At 40.7% G+C, this 25,470-nt stretch overlaps 1 protein-coding gene across 4 annotated transcripts in view; it reads left to right on the top strand.

The window, feature by feature from the left end:
• lrp8 (low density lipoprotein receptor-related protein 8, apolipoprotein e receptor) overlaps nt 1-25,470 on the top strand; it is a 178,208-nt gene that overhangs the window by 124,307 nt on the left and 28,431 nt on the right. For all 4 annotated transcript variants that reach the window (XM_086268535.1, XM_086268536.1, XM_086268537.1 and 1 more), the window contains exons 5-11: nt 5,049-5,423; nt 8,290-8,412; nt 9,574-9,693; nt 11,896-12,015; nt 14,179-14,304; nt 21,749-21,920; nt 25,175-25,399. In XM_086268535.1, the coding sequence (XP_086124661.1) occupies nt 5,049-5,423; nt 8,290-8,412; nt 9,574-9,693; nt 11,896-12,015; nt 14,179-14,304; nt 21,749-21,920; nt 25,175-25,399 (1,261 nt within the window). The remainder of the gene's footprint in view (nt 1-5,048; nt 5,424-8,289; nt 8,413-9,573; nt 9,694-11,895; nt 12,016-14,178; nt 14,305-21,748; nt 21,921-25,174; nt 25,400-25,470) is intronic.

The raw sequence follows: 25,470 nt of genomic DNA, 5'->3' as shown, positions 1-25,470 counted from the left end.
TACAAGGTATGCTTGAATTGACACGGATGTGTTTTTTTTATTGACGCTCTCGTGTGAAAGATAAGCCATACATATTGATATTCCATAGAGAAGATGATCATGTTGCTTGTCTTCTATACGGCCCATTAAGTCTGCTCAGTGTTAAAATGCTTTCAGGTGTTGCTGTTTTCTTCTTTTTTTGTTCCAGCAGAGCTGCAGTTTAGTTAAATGCAGCATTTTACACATCACTGCGAAGTAAATATTTTATCTCCATTTCTGGTTGTTAGGAGCTGATCTGTGATCTTCAGCTTGCTTTACTGCTAGTGCACCTGGTGAACTGAAGTGATCAGACAAATGTACGTATGTGGACAAGATCGTGTGTATGTGTGCGTGCACGTATGTGCATACACACCGCGGCTCAGTGCCTGACATGTTAGACCACAGTCTGATTGGATTCCTCGCTCCAGAAACATTAAACTCACTGACTCGTGGACAAAAGCTGAGAGATGTGTGTGTGTGTGTGTGTGTGTGTGCCCAATATTTTTTTGGGCTCTTTTATTGTCCATTTGTATATTTGTGGCTGTTTGTGTTTTATTAAAGATTCTTTATCTTTTAATCTCTGCGTGTGCGTGTATGCATAGCTGTTTGCTATGTTCTGCTCCATGCTGAAAGAGAGTTCAGTTGTCCTTTAGATCAAGGTCAACGAGCTGTGCCCTATCTTATTGGTTCATCTATTAGCTGTTAACTGGTGGGTCTATGGATGGATGGAGTAAAAGCTTTGACCCCATGTTAAGCACAGTCACCTACAGGGGAAAGTAACCGTCAAGATGGAATTGAGTACAGCTTACTGATTACCTTTTTAAAATTGTAATTGGTCCACTAATCTGTTGGATGGGTGTGTTTAATTAACAGTCAGGAGTCTTAACTCTTTCAGACTACAACATCCAATATTTCTATTCTCAGATCTATCAGTGTATCCATTTCTAAGGGTTCGTTTAAGCCTGAATGAATGCAGAGGCCACCAACAGTAATCAACCAAAGATCAAAGTGATTTTGGGAATTTATCAAGTTTTAAAACTGACAGCAATCTATAGTTTTCATCTGATGTCCGAGCTACCGGGACACACCCACCTGGTGGGCAAAAACAGTACTGAGGTCTTCTGCTCTGCTATCGGGTACAATAATCACCGGGTACACTAATCTTTGAGATTATGGCACCAACATGTGAGCACGCCTCTCCTAACCCTGCCTCCCAGTCCCTGCTTCTCCGCAGAAACCCAGACTGTCTGTGTCGGCTCATTTCAGCTGTAGATCAGCTTTTTGTAATGACACAATTTATGTGACAAATTAATTAGAATACCAAAATTTTTCTGGTGTTACATTGTAAAACTCATTGCAAAATGTCTCTTCATATCTTCACTTTTCTCCCATTGATAGATTATCTAAGTAGTCTTGGCCCAACACAGGTAAACAAAACAACACTTTTGTCCTGCAGTAATACCAACGTCCAGCGTCGGACATCAGGATGGAGTAACGTGTTTTGCCTGCTAGGTTAGTAAGTTAATCACTACCATTTTTTTTTGTTTTTGAAAATTTCCTTCATGCAAAGAACACCAAAGCAAAACACTTCAAAAGGGTTGTTTAGAGCAACTCGTCAATGTTCCGTTGTGAATGTAGGATGCCTCGATATCTTATCATGTACTTCCAGCCTCGGTGGATGATGTTGAGATGAAAGCTCTGTGCAGGTCATACCGTTCTTCTTCCTTAATTATTATTATTCAAACTCGTCAGAGAAAGGCCGGCCAAAAGGTTCGAACTTTTAGTCTTGCTGTTATTGACAGCACTAATCACTGCATCACGCTGACACGGGCAAATATGGCTTTTCAGCATCAGCAAATTGTGTTAATTATAAGTGCAATAACTTTAAATTGTCATTCACAGAGTGGGCAGTCAGTGATGCAAAAAATAACAGTCTAAAGATCTCTGTAGGGTGTTCTTAGAGCTGGTTATGTGAAGCCAGAAGAAACAGAGATAGAACTGGGGTTATCTGAGACAAACCTGCTACTTTCTACTTCAGTAGTTTTGGTCATATTAGGCGACATTTTCACTTACAATTCCTGTGACCTAAGAGGCAAAAGAAAATGGCTTTGCAAGAGTCTAATTTTATAAGCTAATTTGTTTGAAGTGCTTTTAAGAACGCCTGTGTTTGAATACTTTAATTCCCTCTTTGGAAAGAACTGTGCACCTATTTAAAGGTTTGAAAGATGAAATTCTTTTTCTGTGTTAACTGGTGTGGTTTAAAAAAAGGAAAAGGGACAAAAATGGTTTTAATGTTACGCAGTGTCAATTTGGATCATTTGTGCTCTACCAATGTGGAATCCAAATATGACGTTATTGAATTTATGCGACTGATCATATCTATATACTCATTACATATGACCAACCCTGCCTAATGTACTGTTGGTCCTTCACATATTGACAGGGCTCCAAACTCCCTGAGGACAGGACTCCTTTGAAAATAACAGATTCATGGTTTATCACTTTTTTGAGGTGTGAGACACAAGAATGTCAGAGTCACTTGGGTGGCTGACTGTGAGAATAGGCTGTTTATTTTCTATATTTAATTTCCAGTTTATATCCCAGGCCCTGATATGCAGCAGTGCTGCCAGATAGTTATTGCTGCTTGTGTCGTACGGTACTGTGCAGAAGTCTTGAGCCACCTCCTAATAGTTTCCCTCCAAAGGTGCCATCACTCAAATAGCTATTGGCTAAAAACCTGGCACATTAGGGCATGGTGTGCAGTGCATCCTTAAAGACTTTGAGCAGATGAACAGTATTTGAATGTAATGTCTGACAGAAATGGGAAGAAATCTAGCAAAGACCTGACACGTGACCTAAGAAATGCATCCCGCCAAACTACTGTTCAAGAAGTCGTTAATAAGGATCAAAACAAGAATAAAAGAAGTAGTAGTAGTATTTTTGGTTCAAATCATCAATTACAAGAAAAATCTTTCCCCAGTAACTTTACTGTATAAAGAGCTAACATCGCCAAAATGTCAGGAGTAGTTAGTTACTACAAGAAGTGTTTGTGAACTAAAAATCAAGAATGTGGGATACTGTTTGTCCGTGATTTGGAGAGCCCAGCGCTGCTCCCAACACAGGGAAAACCAATTCTGCGGGGGAGACCTACCTCGGCACTTGTGCAGATGAAGCCAAAGGGAAGATATGCTTCACCATATTTTCTAGTCTTTGGCTTAGAATGAAGTTGGTTTGGAAACATATTTGGCGATGCTTCATCTCCTGCTTTGCGTTTGTGTGGAAGCCCCGTCAAAAACCTGTCAATTATGCCAACAGCGTCCAAGCATCCTTTTTTTTCTCTTTCTTTTCATACCACGCCCCCCCTGCAATGGCTCTGCCCCACACTTTGGGAGCCTCTGATTTAAGCAATGTTTGATCATCTCGACAGAGAACAGAACAAACGGTAGCCAACTTCCACAGAGAAGCTTTGAATGTCCTTCAAGAAGCCTGGAGAACTGTTCCTGAAGGCTAATTAAAGAATTACAAGTAAAATTTACCCAAGAAAGTTCAGGTCGTGTTGAAGAATAAAGGTGGTCAAAAACCAAATGTTGATTTTCAAACTTTTTACAATTGTAGCATAAAAGGTGTTTAATCTAACTAGAAACACATAATCGTCCTCGGGGATCTAGCAAAAATCTGTTTGAAATGTTCATAAAGAAAGTGTGTCTCGCTGTTGATGCAGAAAGTTTGAAAACAGTCCGTTTGTAACTTTATGCATCTTGCGCAACCGTACTTTCTGCTGGGGTACTGCTGATGTTGTTTTTGTGCTCATGTTAATTACTTAGATCTGAGTGGGGATGATTAGCATGCTAGTAGTAATAGCTAACAGGGAATCCGATAGCCTATTATCATAATGAGTCCCTTTGGCGTACTGTGTGGGTTGGTAAAAAAAAAAGAGAGAGAGAAAATGAAGAAGTTATGCCGGTCGCCCAGAGAGGAGCGTTGCATCAGTGAAGTGGTTTGTTTTGATTTTTCCCCCCTTTTTTTGAGGAGATTATATGATTCAAATTGATTTGTCCACCCTGTCTGGAATTTGATAATGCCACAGCTGAAAGGAAACATAAGCACAGTAATATAAAACAACACCAACAGAACAACCACATCCACACTGAAATACAACACATTAAAAGCTGAAATGGCATCATACTTTTCGTCGCAGGTCTTTAGTTACCAGCCTGGAAAAAATCTAAATGCAGACATGGACATGAATATTCATTCCTGACAGGTGTTTCTGTCCAAACATTCACACACATGTATAAACACACACACACTCTAGGAGTGACATTTCTACAGCTGTGCTCATCATACAGCCATCCATATACGCTGGACTTCTGCTGCCCTCGACCTCGTCCCATACATGGTCAGCAGCATCTTTATATGTTGAAAGTATTTGGAGTCTCTTGAGGTGGTGTTTACGTTTTTTAAATATTTCATCATTTATACTTTTTCTACAGGGCAAGTTTATGTTTTCTTCCTGGTTCTTTATCCCTTCGCTTTGTTCTTGCACCTGCCGCATTTTGTCTTGTCAGACTTTCAAGGAAGCTGTGCTGGTATTCTTCAGCGCCACGCAACTGTCGACAGTTTGATCAATCTTTCCTTTTATTCTTGCCAATCACTAAAAGCTCCAGGGCTAAAAAGGAAACTGTGGAACGACTCTCTTCTTGTTAACTCTAAATTTTAACATTAACATTACTACCATCTGTTGAGAAGGCGTAAAAAGACATATTGGTGTGCATATTCCCACCTCTGATTGGGTTTGATTAAATGCAGAGATAAGTTGAACTATAGCCGTCCTTTAACTCGTATTTCCCCTGATCTACTCCCACTCTGAATGGATGTTTCTTAATGACTTGAAAAATGGCTATTTACTAAAGATATTCTGTAATTATTAGACTGATATTAATTTGCTAAATATTACAGGTTATAATAATCAATGAGAATTAAATAAAATACATATACAATTATAATTTAATGTACTTTTCCTCCTGCAGATGGCAAGGCCTGCCCCTCCAAAGACTTCCAGTGTCGTAACGGGAAATGTGTGGCACCGATCTTTGTGTGTGACGGAGACGACGACTGCGGGGACGCCAGCGATGAGGAGAAATGTTCGGCTCCCACCTGTGGGCAGCATGAATTCCGCTGCAACGACTCGGAGTGCATCCCTGCCCTGTGGAGCTGTGACGGCGACCCCGACTGCAAGGACAAGTCAGACGAGTCCATGGAGCGCTGCAGCCGGAGGACGGAGCCCCAGAAACCCCGCTGTCTGGTGAGCGAGTTCCAGTGCGGGAGCGGCGAGTGTGTCCATTTGAACTGGAAGTGTGACGGCGACCCCGACTGCAAGGATAAATCAGATGAAGCAAACTGTCGTAAGTCAGCTTTTTTCTTTTTGCCACCATGTGCTCCCCCTGTGCCGTTCGCTTTATTGTTGTTCAAAGCAATTAGAAAACATAGGAACGAGTCACACCACTGGCATGCTCCTTAATCAAAACATCTTTTTTAATTATCTTTGATTATTCCATAACAACGGGCACAATTCAACTCTGATCAGTCTGAGGAGAGTGGTAGTGAAGTAACTGATCAGCCTAAAGCATCCAGTTTTATTAATTTTAGAAATTAGGATGAATGGTTTGTATTAGTACTTTTGGATATTGTGTCATTTATCTTTACTTGAAGCTAATGCCAACTATCGCCTTTAATGAAAGTTACGGATGGATACCAAAAAGTAATCAGTTGTTTTGTAGAGCAGCAGCTTAAATGTACTGGAGGACTATGCTTTGAAGACCGGCTCTGCTCTGAACAAAGACTGTGTGACAAATGTGTCACCAAATGACTAAAGGAAGATCAATTCTAATTTTATCGTGACGATCCACAAATGTGTTGCCATGCAACCATGTGACCTGTGCAAGAAGAGACAAACCCATCTGAGCCTGTGTAAGGTGAAGGTCCTTCATCAAGCGTGACCCCCATGTGGTCTCCTCTTCACATGCCCACACACCACTTAGAGAGATGACAGCAACTTCACACATAAGACATGATACAAGCACAGTGCGCAGCCGCACGCGCAGCCAGGTGCAAGCTCTAACACACACATGCACCCACAATAATAAGGTGTTAGTACAAAAAATAAAGCAGAAATCAGAGTACATGTTGTTTCAGTGTTTAGATCACGGCTTGCCCTTTATCACAGTACACACCCTCCTTATCCTTAAATTAATGGCTGCTGCACTCCAGACAGAATTACATGGGTCTGTGGAGTCGTCTTTTACGAGATTGGAATAATTATGTAGGTAAGCACTACACGATTGGTCACTTTTATGTGGTTATATTTTGACAACAATGTCTAAATCTGTGACATGGTCGAAACGTCACTCTAAAGCCTCGAATCTGCTTTCTGCAGGTATGCTAAAATCCACTCAGGTCTGAATGACACAAATTTCATTATCAGACTTTGAGCATCGATCTTTGAGGATGCCCGTGTGCCTGCCTGTGCGTGTTATTGTGCAGAGTTGTCTGTGGAGAATTGACACGAGTGTGCACCAACTATGCATGCACCACAAAAGACCTAAAGGAAATATATATAACAGGAAATGACTACTAACCCTTCATGTCTCCACAGCGGAGTATAATCATGACTTGTCTCAGCCATAAATGTAAATAAAAGTCAAACATGGACGATGATATGTCATGTATTGGTTTGAGAACTATGACCTTGATATTGGTGTTTCAATCAGACCCACTTTAGTCTCTTTGACTGGACCTGAGCATGTTTTAATGAGAGCTTTGACTTGATTAGCTAATGCTAACACCGGCTTTGTTTGGAAGTTCAATGCATTATTCACTGAGTTATTAACTGCTAGCTTGGAGAATTGGAAGCTGAAAATAAAATTCACTAAACATGTAAACAGAACAGCCGACAGCTTAGAGTATATTTTATTAAAACAGACTATTTTCCTAAAATAATTAACGTAAATATCCTTGCTACCAACTGATATCTTTTCCAAAACATTTCAAACGGTTGCTAACTGCCTAAAAAACATTTAAAAATAGACCAAAAATCTCTCTATTAACCAAAAAAAAAAAGGGAATCTGTCCTGGGTGTACCCTGCATCTCACCCCGTGATAGCTGGGATAGGCTGAAGCCCCCACAGCGACCGTGATAAGGTTAAGCAGAAGAGAATGGAGGGATGGCAATTTAAACGAGAACATAGAAGACAGCTTAGCACCGTTTCAGTGTAAATGAGGATTGTGACAATAACTGCATACTATACCTCCAGTTTGTTCTTTCCTCGTTCGCCTCGTTTCCATCAGGCTCTGCTCATTCCCACACACGCGCTCCTTACGTATCATTTGCCATCTTATTCGAAACATCTGTCTCAATAACCTCGAGCTTCTTCGCGGACACACCGAGACAAGCGACTGTGAGCAGAGTGACAGAAGGTTAATGGAAATGAGAAATGGTCACATCGTATCGCAACTTTCCTTCTTTCCGTCCTGTCAACGTTTCCATTTTTCATTTTGCGATGGTCCAGGCTTTAGCATGAACATCTGTTTGTCTTTATTTTATTTATTTTTTGTCTGAGTGTTTCAAAGTATGTCTCAGCTTCCCCTTTTCCTGGCATTCACATGTCCTGCTGCAAGCTTGCATTTAATTTTGCTCATTTAATAATGCCTCTGTGAGCCCGAAAACCCAAATGTGCCCAAACCGTTGTGTGTGGCTGTGTTAATACCATATTTCCTGATGCGAAGATTGTCTGCCGTGTGTTTTTTATCGGCTCCACAGTCATTGATCATGTCTGCCTCTGCTCCGTTGGCGGAGCCAGTCCAAAACACAACACATGAATAATTAAATAGCCAGTTAAAAAGACAAATGAGTTAAATAAACCGTCCCTCCACGTTAGAGCAAGCACAAATGTCTATATGCACATTTACATGCACACACCTTCTCAATAGGTCACTAGATGTGGGTTTGCTTCAGATGCTGGATGAATACATGAATGCTTTTCTTTTCGGCATAGCAGTTTATGAGGATTTATGCCCTATCAAGAGGTGCGTATGATAGATTAGAGCTGAATACTGGAATGCAATTTGAGAGGAAAAGGGCTGAATTTGACTTTGTGAACAATTTAAAATGCTCTGAATTTTCATTGTGGAACTTTATCATTGTCTTTTCGTGGATTAGACTAATGGGAATACTCAGCTAATTCTTAACTCTGTGTGTTTTGTGTTCCTCAGCACTGCTTACGTGCAGACCTGATGAGTTCCAGTGTGGCGATGGCTCCTGTATTCACGGCACCAAGCAGTGTAATAAAGTTCACGACTGTCCGGACTACAGTGATGAAGCAGGTTGTGTCAACGGTAAGCGTCTTGCGAGTACGGAAAAGGAGGACGGCCATGAAACAAGCAAACATCCCGATTATTATTAGAAGAACATATTGTTCTATTTTGTTTTCCTCCCAATAATGTTGGCTTTTCTTCTAAATGCAGAGTCAAAATTCCAGATTTTATTTAAAGTTTCAATTTATGTTTTCAGGACTTCTGCTTCTCGCTTCTGCCTCCTTTCTTTAACTTCATTTACTCAAAAAAAAAAAAGTGGCCAATTACAACTTTAATACTTTGAACTAGCTTCACAGGAGCTATAACGAAGAGTAGCACAGTTGGCCTCTCTGGTGAGTTCGGCCCCATGAGAAACTTTAATCAGAAAAATGTCCACCAAAAGATAGGCTTAGAGGCATGGGAGGATAAGAGGCTGTGAATCTCCACTGCCTTAAATCTCCCCTGTGTTCCCTCCACTTAAATCTCCTGAGTGGTCGAAGACGGAGGTGATGATTCAAAGAATTGCAAAGAAGCTACAGCGATATTTTTATTTACTGTAACAACTCAGCTGCGTATAACTTGCACAGAACAGATATGTAGCAGCTGAGTTGCTTCGTGCATTTAATAGGCACTGGATGTCACATCTGCTACTCTTCTACATTTTATTTAGCTTCTACTTTCAAGAGAGTTAAAGGGCCTCTTTGATGGGAGCTCAGCTGCCTCTGGCTCATCTGTAGTTCAAACCGTATAATGCATATGTTATCCATGAAGCCTTTCTCTTTTTTTGAGCTTGTGTTTACTATTAGTTACCATACATATGATATGTCTTTCTCAGTAAGCTTCCCTAATTAGAATAGCGACAAACATTTGTTAACCTCCACTTAACTCCCTGTAGCCTGTCTTATTTATAGAACTAAGCAATTTAATGATCAAGCTTTGCCTAAAGCTTCTCACTGAGAGTCAAAAGAGTCAACCTTTGGGCTAATTATCTCCACAGACCACAAGAAACATCGACAGCATTGCTTTGCTGACATTTACTGTATCTGCATTAGAATCTTGTACTCTACAAAATCTGACGCGCCAGAGGCTTTCATCACAGTAGGGTTGAATTATTGTGTTGCCAAACACTAATTTGGTGCTCAATGTGATTAAAACACTTGCTAAGAGTCTAGGCTTTTAAGTCATCTGATGTCTTCACTACAGTTACAAAATGCGACGGGCCCAAAAAGTTCCGCTGTAAGAATGGGGAGTGTATCGACAGCAGCAAGGTGTGCGATAACGTGAAAGACTGCAAGGACTGGTCAGATGAACCTGTGGAGTGTGGTAAGATTCTTCGTGTTTCTTTACACACACACACATTAATGTGAGAACATTAGCTTGTTCAAATGTGGGTGGTCACTCTTCTCTATGTAAAGGAGATTCATTTGATCAAGGCTGAGTAAATCAGGATATTTCTCAACTACCTTGTTATGATGAAAGACCCAAACGACTCTGCCCTCCGGTGCGATCTTAGCCGAGAGAGCGTGACACGACTACGTTACCCATAACGTAGATTATCCACAGAGATTATCCAAACAGCACAGATAATTACTGCTTCCTCAGCTTTGGTCACACATTTGACACCACAAGCAGTGCAGTTCATCCGCAATCAGATGTAAGCGGCTGAGAAAAGTATACTTATTAATAGAATCGTATCAAATTAATGAAACAAAGGGAATTGAAGCCTGAGATTTTACTTTATGTACACATTAAAGTGTCTGAGGTTATTAAGAGACGCTGCACTTGACCCATAGCCTCTCTGAATTGGAGTGGGCTGGCATCTGTTGTGTCAGTATAAAATTATATGTGTGCGCACTGCCTTTGCATCCTCCTCTAACCTCACAGCTGATGGATATATTCAATTCGATTTTATTTTTACGGCGCAAAATCACAGCAACAGTCAAGGCTTTATATTGTAAGGTAGACCCTACAAATAATACATACAGATAAAAACCCAACAGTCATATGACCCCTTACGAGCAAGCACTTTGGCGACAGTGGGAAGGAAAACTGGAAGAAACCTCCGGCAGAACCTGGCTCAGGGAGGGGCGGCCATCTGCCGCGACCGGTTGGGGTGAGAGAAGAATCTGCCATGATTCCCATGATAAGAATTAAATATGATGAACTGGAAGTTAGCACACATCACAGCCAAGAAGATGGCGCTGAGTTAAGCCGAGCCTACACAGTAATATCACTTATTAGCAGTAATATAGCTTTATCTTATTTGTGAATGACATTGCCGGATTATTTTTGGTATTTAGTAAAACTCTGAATCTTACTCACTCATTCTGTGTATATGTGTGTCTATGTACATCGATCCACAAATTGATCCATAAATCGATGTGTATAGACACAGAAATATAAGAATTTTACTCCAACATTGCTGCAGACATCATCTCATACAGTTCAGTGTCTGTCTGGCGCTAGAATTAAGATGTTAGAAAGAGTTTATTGGTATCTGAAAAGAACCTCCTGCCAGCCACCTGCATGTTTTACCCATGCTATAGTCATTATAGTTTATGTGATTTTCAAAGATTTTAACTAAACCTCAGTACAAACTATACAACATTACAAGAGAATAGAAATATGGATATGAGTGTCCACATACTTTGTTTTTTGTTTTCTAGTGCTTCTGCTACAACCTGCTTAAACTGCTTTAAGCAGGTTTTCATGTTTTTGCCTTATTTTAGTTTAAAATAAGGCTGATACTCAGTTGCTGTTCCGTTCTACTATAAATTACCAGTCTAATTTTGATTAAATGCAAATCTGTGAAAGTCCATACTACTCTTTTCCTCTTCCTGTGAGTCTCCCTTAATGTCTTGCTGCCTCTCTTTTTCTATCTCTAGTAGTGTCTTAGTCTCACAGCAGTACCTGTAGCCTTGAAGCTTAAATCTTTAATGTAAACCGGTAATGAAGTACCAGCTTTAGCTTTCTGCAGAGATCCCTCTTCACTCCCTGGAGGGTAGTTGAAAGAAAAAAAGGGATAAATGGAGGCACAGAAACTGATACAAAAGGGAAAGGAAGGATGACTCAGTCCAATATGTTCTGTTAAAAGGAAAAAAAACCAGAGGAAATGGAGAGAATTGGATTAGAGGATGAAGGAGAGCACGTGCTTGTGTTACAATAGGCAATATAGTGCAGTAGCACCTGGGATAAGCAAAGGTTCCTGTTGGAAAATGGATCCGTTCCAGGAACTACTAGCTAAGACTACCGGTAGTAGAGCACACAAGAATCACACACAAACTTGAATTGTTGATGTATACAGACAGGACAAAAATATCTTTACTGGCAGGATGATTTAAACTGTCCATACAGACCAACCTGTGGGATTGTCTTCCTGTCCATCTTGTTCTTGTGTTGCCAAAGTTATTCTGTCTAAAAACCTGCTGGAATTTATTGGAACAATACTCAACTCTTTGTTTTATTTTTCACTGTTTCCTCTCTGCCATCCCTGCCCTTTCCTCTGCTGCCACTCTGTCTCTGCAGGCCTGAATGAGTGTGCAGACAACAACGGTGGCTGCTCCCACATCTGCAAGGACCAGAGAATTGGTTATGAGTGTGACTGCCCCTCTGGCTACAAACTCCTGGATAAAAAGACGTGTGGAGGTAAAGAGAAAAAAAAGTGCAGCAGAGCTCCTCATACCTTGGTCCAGAGAAGCACGACCAAAGGGCAGTGACATTAATCAGCTGAACTTTATCTGTGCTATTCTGTGGTTGTTTTGTTCGAGGGTACTTTTAACTATGGCCATTTTCAGGTCCAAGGAAAACATTAACATGATTCATTAAACACTGCTGTTTAAGATTAGTTGCATTTGCTTTACCCGGTTGAGACAAAAATCTAGTATGATAACTAACTTAAATGCAAAAAATGGGGTTAGCACTCTGGAGTAAACTGCCTCATCTAAAGCTTGTCTTTTATGCATGTTGCAAGTTATTAATTGCATGCAGACATTCTGGATTTGGGAGCATGAATAAGTTATTTTAACAACCAGTCTCCTTAGCGAGGTTGCCAGGTCCAGAATGTAAGATGAGGCATTTGTAAAATGTTGGGATGCTGATGATCAGAAAGTGTTCCACCATAAAAAACAGATAAATGATGTACAGAAGAACAAAACAACAAAACATCAGTTCACAAAAACTGCTACTCCCTATTCAGTACTAATTACATTTTCACTGATTACCTAATGGGTCCGCCCACCCATTGTTACAGCCCTAGCAGGACCTCCTCCTGAAATCGTTCTTGTTTGGATGTGTCCTGCCATATCTCCTGCCTTTGGTGCCACCGTTTTTGTACGGCTGACTCCCATCAGCAATTAAGAATGCTTAAATCCAGAGAAAATTGAGCTCTAGGGCCAGAGAGAGCTTTGTTGGGTTGTTGCTGGTGAGCTGTGAGTATGGTGGTCTATTGCTCCTACTCTGTGGAGAGGAGTGTGTTTTGGTACTAACCCCCTTTGACTTATTTTTAGTTTAGTGATGATCACCTGAGTTTTGTTGTTTTCTTTCTTCAAAAGGTAATAGTGGCTGGTCTGTCTCTTTTAGTTTAGTTATTAATAGAAACATTAATAAAATCTGTTAATGTAATCATTTTGCCTCTCTGCCTCCTTTTTTCAACCCGGACACCTTTGTTACTTTCCCTCAACCACTGGACCTTTTTAGGGGACCAAGAGGGGGCTTGTCCGGGATCGCTGAAAATGGGAGTTTTGGAATTGTTAGCATTTGGTTTCTGATTATTTTGCTTGTAAATGGCTTGTGAAATGATGCGGAAACAAAGTTCAGCTCTAGAAACCGAGAATCAGTTCAACTTACTGCTAGCTATGTGACTCAAGCTCTTATTACAGTTGTACAGGGACCAGATAGCCCTTAACAAAGGGGCTAATACCACATACTCCAGAAGCAGCCCCTGCGGACACAGCAAGCAATGCCATTGAATGCCCTCTCTAAGTTAATAAGACAATAGTTGAGCAAAATCCCACGTCCCCTTAAATATGCTTAATGGGATGCAGAGCTTGTCCCGTGTTCCACAACCAGGACAAAAGCTGCATTGTTTCTCCTTAAGTTAGGGGCCGACTACTGGATGGACTCTCCTCTCCAGTATCCCAGCACAGACCATCCTAGGTAGGCTGAGAAAATCGGATCCCCCTGAAGTTGTAACATACCCTCTGGTGCCCTTTCTTGAAGAGGGGAACCACCATCCTAGAGGGCAGTCTAGAGGCACTCTCCCCAAGTTCTATCCAATTTTGCAGAGGTATGTCAGTTGAAACAGTTCAGAACATCCAGAGGCTTACAAACTCGAGTCCAGTCTCATCCACCCTGGGGACCTTCCACCATGGAGTTGTTTAACTACTTCAGTGATCTTGCCTCCAGTATTGGGAGGTTCATCCCCTTTGTCCCCAGATTCTGGTTACGCTGACCTTGGAGGACCTTGACCTGTAGCTTTAAATATGACCCTGAATGCGTTCAGAAATGTCAGATTTTCCATTTTTCCTAATTTATTTGGTTTAAGCTGTTTCCATATACAAACGTGTTTAACATCATTTCTATTATCCAGTTAAAACAGTGTTAGTCTGTTTCTCAAAAATATTAGTGTTACAACATTCAAATTTCTCAACAAAAGATCTCTCTTTTTTTTTTGAAGTGAGGATCCTGCTGAGAAAGGTTGTTAACAGGCTAGAAACAGAAAATATTAGCTCTTTTATGTCTCAGTCTCCAGACAAATAGGACTGTGTGTGTCTTGATCTTTATGTCTTTGTGCCATGTTTCTCTCTGCAGACATAGACGAATGTGAGAACCCAGATGCCTGCAGTCAGATCTGCATCAACTACAAAGGGGATTACAAGTGTGAGTGCTATGAAGGTTATGAGATGGACCCTGCCTCTAAGACCTGCAAAGCCGTAGGTAGGGCATTTATCACACACACATTTTTGGAAGTGAATACACACACTGTCATTGATGGAAGCTCCCACCAAAATACAGTCGCACATACATATGAGGAATCACACATAGAAACCAACTCTCACATATTCAGCAACGGCGCTCCGACTCTAGCGCCGACTACCCAGTCACATCCTACGCAGTTCTCACACAGTGGCACTCCGTGAAAGGAGAGTATTGCTTTGTGTGCAGTTCTTGCACAGCAATCTGTGCAAAGATAAATATTTGCCATCTTTTTTCTGCAGCTCTCACTAATGAAAGTTTGCAGCCAGCTGCTTTTGCTCTCCCCAGAGTGTTAAGGGAAGGGTGTTATTTGGGGAAAAGGTCTGCCCACTCAATGCAGGACACAGGCAGGGTCTCTACCCATTGTTGGCTACAGCAAATACACTGAACAGCAGTTTGAATGAAAATAAAATCTTGTCCTCTAAGCTGCACTTGGCAAGTTTGCAACTGAAAAGAAGTCTTCCTTAATGCTATTCAAAACACAACTGTACATGAGCCCATTAGGTATACATGAGACTTGTTTGAAAGCACAATTTGGGTTCTTCTAATCAGTTCGCACAGTTTTCAGTCTGTTAGAGCTGACCTTAAAGATAACAATCCTGTGGTTACCAAGCCTTTAAGTACCTGCAGATAATGTTTCTATATATTTTACTTTAAGAAGTACAGGAAACAGACGGTCTAGAACAGGGGTAGGCAACTCCAGGCCTCAAGTGCTGTTGTCCTGCACTTTAGATATCACCCTGGGTCAGCACACCTGAATTAAATGGTTAGTTCATAACCAGGCCTCTGGAGAACTTCAAGACATGTTGAGGAGGTCATTTAGCAATTTGAATCAGCTGTAATTGACTAAGGACACATCTAGTCCTGCAGGACACCGTTACTCAAGGCCTGGAGTTGCCGACCCCTGGTCTAGAATGTGTTAACAGTGCATGCTTTCAAGTTTTTAACCTTATTAGCATGTCCCTACGATGTGTTGTTTCTGTGTTCGAAGACATATCGGTGAAATAAGCAGGCAACACAGTAGGTGACTAGCCTGACTGAACAAACCAGAACAACATGTTGCCTATGTTGCCACTGTAAAGTTCACTTTTCTTCTTCTTCCTATTTTCCAAAATCAGTTAACAGCTCAAACACGGATGGCTGAGGCATGGCCGAATTAGTCCAATATTGCAACTTATTTAGAGTAGAGACACAGAAGCAGACGTGGGTGGCTAGTATGCATCTCTTATATATGCATGAATATTCAAAGAAGTGAACATGCAAAGTTGCATCTGTACGGTGGCCCTGAGAGTCAAACGGACTACAACTTAAGAAAACACCAGCAGTAAGAAAAACGTTGCAAAAGCACACAAAACACAACGGAAATAGGAAAAAACACAAGGGAAGTGTTTCTGGGGAGACAATAACCCGACGGACCAGTTGCAGGAACCAAAATATGCTAAGAACTGCGCTGGGAGACAGAAGTGGAGGATCTATTGGTTTTGTGAGGAAAGAAAAGATGAGAGGTAAGTGTGTTAGTCTAACTATTAGCCTAATAATCCGTCATCAGTATTATATGAATCATGATAAAACACGCCTACCATGTTTTGGGTTCCTGCAACTGGTCCGTCGGGGTATTGTCTCCCCAGAAACACTTCCCAATACTGGAGGCAAGATCACAGAAACACTTCTCTTGTGCGTTTGGAAATCAGCTTTTTCCTATTTCTGTTGTGTTTTGTGTGCCTTTGCAGCGTTTTTCTTATTGCTGGTGTTTTCTTAAGTTGCAGTCTGTTTTGCCTCTCAGGGCCACCGTACATCTGAGCCATATGAAGACATTAAGGGATTGCCTTTACAAAAAAACAAACAAACTTCTAAATATGCAATTTTAGTTTTCAATTTTAACTTTTACGGATAGGTACCTGCTATCTTGCTACATGTGCTAACGATTTAAAATATGTATACATTATATTTCTAGGCTAGAAATTACCTCATGTTCTGGTGATGTTAATTCCTTTCTACTCTCTATTTACATACATTGAGAATGGAACTTTTAACTGATTGACTTACACAGCAAATTACTTTTCGGCGAGAGAGAAAGGAGTGTTATTAGTAATTACGGTCTGAGGTTAAGTCATTACAGGGTAAACTGGTCTGATAATGAGTGCTTAAAGCAGAAAACAGACCTTCACTTCTAACCTAAGTGGCATAAAAAACAGCATTGATTGCTTTGTGTCTCTGTGTGGGAATCTTTATTACTGTTAGGTAGACCAAACATCCTTATTGGAGGCCAGGCCATTTATAAGATGGCAGCATGGAGAAGCAGAAGAGAAATGAGATAGATACTTACGCGGTATATGACTTATTTCTCTGCTCGTGTATACATACTGTTCATCATTACATAGCATAGCCAAAGGAGACAAAAAAAGAAGTCTGAAATGTGACTGGATGGATTCCTGTTTAAGTTGAGGATTGTTTATTCAGAGGAACAAATCGGGTTGGGACCATAAGTACAGGGATGCCTGTTTTGTGAAGCTGAGGTAATTTGGATTTAATGAAGCTGCACTTTGCTTATGAACTCATTTCTAGACTCGCACGTGCGCAGCAACAGAAATCACCGTACATGTACACAGCGCATAAGTAGTTATTTTGAGGAGTCACGTCATGATTTCTACACAAATGCAATTCCCCTGCGACTGACTGGTTAGGAGGAATGTCACGTTCTGCGATGAGATAGGAAACGAACCCGGTGCCAATATCATATGCACATATTGAAGTTCAGAAGCTGTCATACTCATATCATCTGAAGGTTATTAAAGTTGCATATAAGTCCATTTTTAGATATGCTGTTGCTGTGAGTTGAGTCTGTGTAGGTAATTGTGAAAACGCTACGATGTGTTTGGTGTACAGTAACTGCGTTTCATTTATAATCCTAGAATGCGCTTTCTGTCTCTGCAGATTCATTTCAGAGTAATACACAAGTGTTACACCAGCAGTGCTAATTCAAAGTAACATCTCAGGCTGGAGTCATGATGTGACTTCTTTTCTCAGCTCTGTGTGTGTGAGCATTATATGGCAGAATCCAGGAAATTGACCAGATAGTCACGTTTTTAGCTAATGGCAGCAAAGCAGGATGTACACACTGACGGGGTGAACCATACATGCGTGCATACTTGCAAATTAGGCCAGTCATGGCAGACGGCTGTCCCTCCCTGGTTCTGCCGGAGCTATAAATAAAACTGAATTGAATTTGATATTTTATCCTCCGGAGTTTGTCACTTGTTCACTACAATTAGCAAATCTAAGTTGTAACAATAAAATTAACTTCGTACTAATTAACACAGGCTTATTGGTTGTATTAAAAAAAACCCTATTTAAAATACTTCAATTAAAGTCTGTGAAATTAAAAGAAATATAAATGAATACAATGGCGAAGGGTGTAACAGCTGTGGGACTACATAACAGGTACACTCGATAAATGCACGACAGGCTGCGGCAGTGATGCAGAGGAAAGTTACAAACTGCCTTTGGTCCAAAGTGTTGTGTTATTTTTCTGTTCTCTTGTTTCGTTCACTTGTGTCTCGTCATCTCTCTCATCTGTAGTGTACTGCAGGCTTCACCTCAGAGCTGAGAACAATTTGTACCTTTCTTGACAGTTTGATTACACACTTCTCAGAAAGGTTTTAAAGGACTGGACAAATTCTTTTTCCCCCCATTGTCAGAAGATTTTGCCACAGGACCAAAAATGTTGCTGAATAATGTCAAAACTCATCAAAAGTTGTGTCTTGTCTTCAATTATGATGTTATTTAGCATTTAATTCTGTTTGTCTGGAAAGAAACTGGTCAAATTAAACCAGAATTAAGGTTCAAATTTACACATCTTTATTCTCCTACTTTAACTGATCTATTAAGCACATCAGTGTTCTCATCATGAAAGTCCAGGCACCGACAATTTTTTATATATAAAATATAAATAAAATATAAAATATAAGCACATGTGGCCTTTAACCACAAGAATAACGAAGTGTTATGTAAGCGGCTTTGTGTTAACGAATGACAGGAAAGTTGAATGACTTTTGACACAGCTGTCGATGGGAAGTTCATTTCTGTTCTCCGCTGTCGCATCTGTTCGTCATTATGTAGCACGGTTTGTAAGTCTTAACAACAAGTCTTAACAAGCACTTCTGACCTTGACGTGCGTGCATTTTTCCAGACATACCATCATCCTATTTACCTCCTCTAGTGCTGGCCAGTTCACAAAAGCTGCAGCTAAACATCGCTGTCAGCCTGCAGAATTTCTCACCATTATTTCTGACCTTTCTGTCTGTCTTTTTTTGGGGGGGATTTCTTTTTTTATTTACCTCTTACTTTGTGAAGCTCACAACATAAACACCTGGAAATCAGTGCTCCTGCAGCATCTAACAGTGTTTCCCAGGCTGCACTTATCCTTTTGCAGCTTTATCTTAATTGGCTGATGGGGCAGAGCAGCCCTAAACGAGCACTGCAGATTAAAATATATTTACGGAACCATGTTGCTGTTCAGATAGCTGACTGTAGCTTTGCAGTATCTTGTAGAAGAGATAATCTTGCACTTTTTGATGACATCTGTAGTGCTGGGGCCTTTTGGAAAACAGTGACTCAGCTTCTTTTTTTCTTTTTTTAAAAAATAAACTTCAGAAGGACATATTGCTGTGACAACACCGATGAGGGATAAGAGATATTGTCGTGAAAAAGTGAGTCTGTGGGGATTGATGAAAGACATGTCGGAGTTATCCATGTCCTCATTATACAGGCTTCAAAATGTTCTTACTTTTCTCTCTCTTTTTCCCACTTTCCCATGTTTTCACTTGTTTTGTTGATGGCTTTTTCCTTCGTCCTTCCTTAATTACATCCTCTTAATGATCTTTTCTCCCTGACTTTACCTGCATTTGTCAGATTTACTTGCGCTTGCCTGTTCCTTTGTCTCTCTCTCGCTTTCTCGCTCGCTCGCCCTCTCAGCAGGGGAAATTGATGATTACAAACCCAGTAGTAAGAGAAAAATGATTGGATCCTAGCAGTAGTAGAACTGTAATATTTTCTCCTTGTGCAGTGGCCTGTAATAAACCAGGGCTGAGGAAACCTGTCAAAGCACGGTTGAGTCTGTGTGAAAGTAGGAGTTTGTGCTGTCTGTGCACGCTCGAACGTTGCTTCCGGCCGGCTTTGTCTTGTTTGAATGCTGTTTTGATTTTTGTGGACAGTGGAGAATAAAGATGACGTGACAGCTAGGACAGAGAACAAACGTGAAAAAACGTGCTGGAAAATGTAATGGGAGTGGCAATCCAGGACACACCAGTGCTGCTAAATTAAAAGAAACATTGATGTCTTATTAGCTGCACTGTAGTGAGAGTCCAGGACTACATTTCTTGTATTTTAGGTTGAAAGTGCTTGATGACAAAAATATAGATGTCACAGCAATGCTCCCATGCTCACAAACTAAGGTATCTCTGTGTGCTAGAGTTGACCTTGTCACCTACCTAGAATTATTCAAATGCTTGAGCCATCCTCACCTTCAGTCAGCTGAAGTGTGTCCGCTACCAGGTAACTAAGTGCCAGCGAACGCCACATCCTGAATGCCCCTGAAAAAAACCCCCAGCAATGCACTGTTGTACTTAAAATAGACTGTGGCATGGCTCTTGTTGGGTCACTTCACTAACAAGAGTAATGTAACTTTTTCCAACAGTAGGACACCACACTTGCATCTTTATTCCAAAACAATAGTCTTTAAAAAGGGGTGTGTGTTTTCCATGTGGACTGAATCATACCACATACATCATTTTCCCTGTTGTGCATAATTGTGTGAAAAACTCACTCAATAATATGATGTTGTTCTAAAATCTGTGTGTAGATGGGAAACATTATTATTTTAAAGGGGTTGTTTGGATACATAATTTATGTTCACATCATCAAAAATACATGCTTTAAGGACCTAAATAGTACAAATGCAAAGTACAGTTGGCTTACATTATGTTCCCTTTTGGGAATAAGGCTAAACACTCAGCACTACCCACGGTATCTTTGTACACAACAGTATGTAGGTTATTAGACTGGTGAAGAATAGCAAAGGGAAACACTAGAACAGCCTATTTTGTATGTGTGTTAACAAAATGTCACAATGTTCCCAGGAATGGGCGTCCCAATAAATTCCTCTTAAGGTCAGGCCATGCAATGCCCAGAGAAATTGCTTAAAACCCCAAGAGCTACATCTCAGACTTTAAAAAACCCTATTAGGGTGTTAAATGTCAAAGTTCATGACAGTTCATGATGCCACAAAAAGACTGAACAAGTGTGGCGATAGCCTCTTCTCTTAAGAAAGACAGCGGCAAACACACCTTAGCTTTACAGAGTTCATCTGAGGAAACCACAAGACTTCTGGAACCATGTCCTGTGGACAGATGAGAACAAAGTGGAAATGTTTGGCCATAATGCACAGCCCCACGTTTGGCAAAACCCAAACACGACATAATCAACACAAACACTTCATACCAACTGTCAAGCACGATGCTGTATACCAAAGTATTTTAGAATCAAATATGAGGCCATCTGACTGACAGCTAAAGCTTTACCCAAATTCAGTCATGCTACAAGACAATGATGTCAAACACAGCAGCAAATCTATAACAGAATGAAAAAGAAAAGAATGAGGGTGTTGCAAAGGTCCAATTAAGGTCATCCAGACCTACACCCGAGTTATGCATCATCCTGCCAAAACTCAACCAACGTTGTGAACAGTCAACCAAAGTTCTTCAGTAGCTTCAAGTTATTGCGAAGGTGATTCTACAAGCTACTGAATCATGAAGAGTACTTAGTTTTTCAGAGGACTGCATAGAGTCCTATCAGAACTTCGGCTTTCACGTGATTGTGTAGATTTGAAAACTGTGGAGCAACGACTGCAAAGGCTCTGTCACCTCTTTGCTTGAGGCATGACCTTGAGACATGTACAGTAAGAGGCCTTCACCAGTGGGTCTGTGAGACTGGGAAATATTGGTGAATATAAATGAATAAGACTGGTAATACAAGCTAGGGGCCGCCCATTAAGAGCCTTGATCAAACAACCATAAACTGAATTCTAAAATGAGGCACGATGCCAATGCAGAGAGGCCAGGACTGGAGTGATGTGCTCATACTTTCGGTTCTAGTCAGCAGTCTAGCTGCAAATGCCTATAACAGTACAGATTCACAAGTTCAGCTTTCACGTACAGGTATTTTGCAAGGGTAACAAACATTTCCCTGTGACATACCAAGAGCAAAAGCAGTACAAACGGCCCATATTTGGTAGGTTCCTAATTTAGAGTCACAGCAGTGGGTTACAGGGCAGATGAGCTGTTCTGTGTAACTTCTCTGTCCAGTGGTTTCATTGATGGTAACATAAACATCTTTCCTTTTCCAACAGGAAAGAGTCCGTACCTGCTGTTCACTAACCGTCATGAAATCCGTCGTATTCACCTGCTGAAGAGTGAGTACACACAAGTGGTCCCTACACTGAAGAATGCCGTGGCCCTGGATGTGGACGTGTCCACCAACAAGATGTTCTGGTGTGATCTGTATCATCAGAAAATATACAGGTACACACACATACAGCACGCACACACAATGACAAGTTATATTTATTTTTTAAATTATTTATTTAACCCTATCAGGTACTGCTACACAGAACTGAAAACGCACTAGATTTTGCTGGATCATTCTGTTTAATCGACAGAAAAAAGATCTATAATTGTATATTTCAGTGTAATTATTGAAATGCTGTTAATGATGTGTATATATTCTGTCTATAAAGGCAGAGGAAGCCCATATAAAACGATGAAAGCCACTGTATAGACGCAGGACCTTAAAGTTAGATAACTCACTTTTGTCATTCTTCAGCCAACATGTTCATTATCTTTCTCCTCTATCCATCCATCTTGTGTGCTTCAACCTGTCACACCTTCTGGTAGTGAGTCAGCCGCACCTGTTTGTCCTTCACACACACTGTGTGAGTCTGTGTGTGTGCACATATCATAGCTTTGCACATACATTTGTGTGTGTGTTTGTGTCACCCTGATGGCTGACAGGTTGTGGGAGGGGCTTTCTATCATCTCAGCTGAGCCATATGCTCTCACTAATTTCACTGCCTCAATAATCGCTGCCATTATTCATCTCCATACACACACATTCACACGCAGACATTTTCCCACACAAACTTGGTAACACAGTCAAGGGCTTGTGACAGGGAACGGACAAATGAACTCATTTTTCACAGCGAAGTCTATTTTTCGATGCCGTAAATAAACTCACATATCAAAAGTTGCTTTAAGTAGCAAACAGCAAGGGAAGTTATACAGCTTAATCTACTTGGCGTTGTCCTTGATGGTGTTTTCTTTTCTCTAATCTTTCAAAGCAAAATCTTCTGCACTTGCACCCAAGTGCATAGCATCAGAATCAAGTTTTCCTGCTGTTTAGAATATCTGCTCTTTTTGACATTACCATATGTTTTCTTTTCTCCTGTAACGCCACAGTAGAATATATGTAAGCAAATTGTCCAAGTTGCCTTGGTGACAGATCTTAACCCCAGGTAGAGATGAAATTAGAAATCGGAGCTTATTAGGTTGGACTACTATCAGTAAATTGTGGGGTTTTTTTTATTTATTTTGTTTTGTTCCCTGATAAGGTGATATACGAAATAGTTAGGCTTATTAAAGTCTGCACTACTCATTCACCCTCAATGTGATAATGTGGTTTTCCAGACTAATTCATAGTGATTAGCATGCCACGGGTCGATGACTTGTTACCTTCTCCCAATGATGGAGATGTCTGTTGCAAACAATGGTTCAACCAATTAAACATGCAATCTGCTCAGTGGACTTGGACTCATCTGTCTCTGTCTTATTCTTCACTGTGCCCGAAGCCTCTGTTCAGCCCACCAACCTGTTCAACCTAAGTCTATGTGAAGATTTTCTAACTCAAATTAAGGACATAGTGAAATTAGAGTGAGTAAAAGAATATAAAGTGGATATAAAACATCTTCATAGCACTGTCAAAATATCTGGATTTGTGATGTTGAGAAAATATGACCCCAAGAAAAATGACTTCAGAACTTTGTCCATTTTTAATGTGACATGCATAAATTAAAAGCCATGGTCCAGAAAAAGCTTATAAAGCGTTAACGAGATCTCATGATTTAAAGGTATCAGTCAGGAGAAGGGTACACAAGAATGTCCAAGCTGTAAAATATACCATAAAATACATTGTGTTTTACTCAAAATGGACGGAAATATGAGCAGTTCCAATACTGATACCAATTTGGCACAAAAACTTAAAGCAGCTGCTAGATGAAAATGATGAGGAATTTCACCCTTTAGCACAACAATGACCCAAATCATCCAATTCTACAAAAGAATGTCTTCACCTGATGATTAAAGTTTTGGAAAGACTTAGACCTGAATCCAAATCAAAACCTGTGGGGTGACCTGACGATGATTTGTGGTACTTTTCCAAAGAAGACTGTTAAGTATTGCCAAATCAAGAGACTCAGTGCTGTGGCAAACTCCTAGCCAAAAAGACTGAACGGTGTAGTAAAATCAAAAGAGGTATTTAACAGTATTTTAGTCTAAGGCTGCGCACATTTGTGCAGCCAGGTAATAGTAAGTTTTTCAGTGATTGTCCCCCACCCAAATAGAATTGAAGAGTGACTGTGAATTGTGCAGGTTAAACTTTAAAGGTGGAAATGATTTTCTTAAATCGTTTACCTTGATCTCATTTTCTTCATTTTTATACATCATGAAAACCTGATGTGTTGAATTTTTATATCCGCTGTGTTTGTAAAAATTAAATATTGGAGAAATTGAACAAGAGATTAAACAGAAAACATGTTTTAGTGGAACTCGCGATTACTCAGTATCAAAGAACAGAATGTAATGCAAAAGAAAATTGTTTCAAATTGAATTTGTGTCAAATGTAATTTTTGTTCTGGCGTTTTCAGAAGAGTTCAGTAGCTGCATGCTGCATCAATAACACGATGGGTTTCCTTCATGTCCACAATGCTTGAGCCGTTTTACCCTCGAGGGTGAAACAGTGTGGCGTTGGATCCATGTTGCAAACCCTGAGGCACTCTTGAGAACCCATAGATTATCTATCACACTCACACAATAGCATCCCACACTCACCTGACTGTAAAGATGAAGACATTTGGGTTGGCAAAATGTAACAGTGAGCATCTCCAAGCTCTGACTACCAGTCAACCTTCTTCTTTAGTTAAGATGCACCTCCCGTCTCCTCTTACTCCTGTAGGCGTTGCTAAAATGTGAAGGCACTGTGCAACTTGGGACATTGCTTGTCCCAACCTTTTATCAAGCATTTTTTCTTCCATCTTGCTCTTGCATTCATATATTGTCAAGGCAGTAATCTATTAAGTTTTAACATTTTTCACCAGTAAAGGAAATGTCAGTGGGGAATGGGGATAGAAGAGTTGACAGAGTAAGTGGACGGAGGAGGAAAATCAAAGAAACTGAAGACAAGAAAGGGACACTCGGTTAAAGGGGAGATATAGGCATGTGGTGCTGATAGAAAAAGACAGACTCATTCTCCCTGGGAGGCTGTGTTTGGTGTGAAGGCTGAAGTTGTTATAAAGGTGTCAGGATTGGGTGCCCCTCACACCTGAATAGAGTGAAGAATCTATGTTCCCAACAAGATATCTAAGCCACTCACAATCAAGTCATTCCTCCCAAGGAAAGGAAGCCAGACGGTAGTAAATCCATCGTGCCAGCACCTCTGTGATGGATTAGGCTTTTATAATTTCCAGATTACTTACTGATACATTTCCTTTCCATCCGCCCACCAGCGCTTACATCAACAAGGCCAGTGACTCATCACAGCAGGTGACGCTCATCGATTCGCTCCACTCCCCGGAGGGCCTTGCTGTCGACTGGGTCCACAAGAACATCTACTGGACGGACTCAGGCAATAAGAGCATATCTGTCGCTACGGGAGATGGCAGGAAAAGGAAAATGCTCATAACCACCGAGCTGAACGAGCCACGAGCCATCGCTGTGGATCCGCACCAAGGGTGAGTTGGGTTAGTTTTAGGGTAAAAGGATTTTGAAAAGATGCACAAAGGAGCAAAAGATTGCAAAGGAG

This window comes from Aulonocara sp. 'chitande type north' Nkhata Bay, linkage group LG17, assembly GCF_057382095.1.
Source record: "Aulonocara sp. 'chitande type north' Nkhata Bay isolate Kocher_YH1m ecotype deep benthic linkage group LG17, A_spYH_male_GT1.1, whole genome shotgun sequence".
NCBI classification, from domain to species: domain Eukaryota; kingdom Metazoa; phylum Chordata; class Actinopteri; order Cichliformes; family Cichlidae; genus Aulonocara; species Aulonocara sp. 'chitande type north' Nkhata Bay.
The sequence above is the reverse complement of the archived record's forward strand: the minus strand, read 5'-3'. Positions and strand labels throughout refer to the sequence as shown.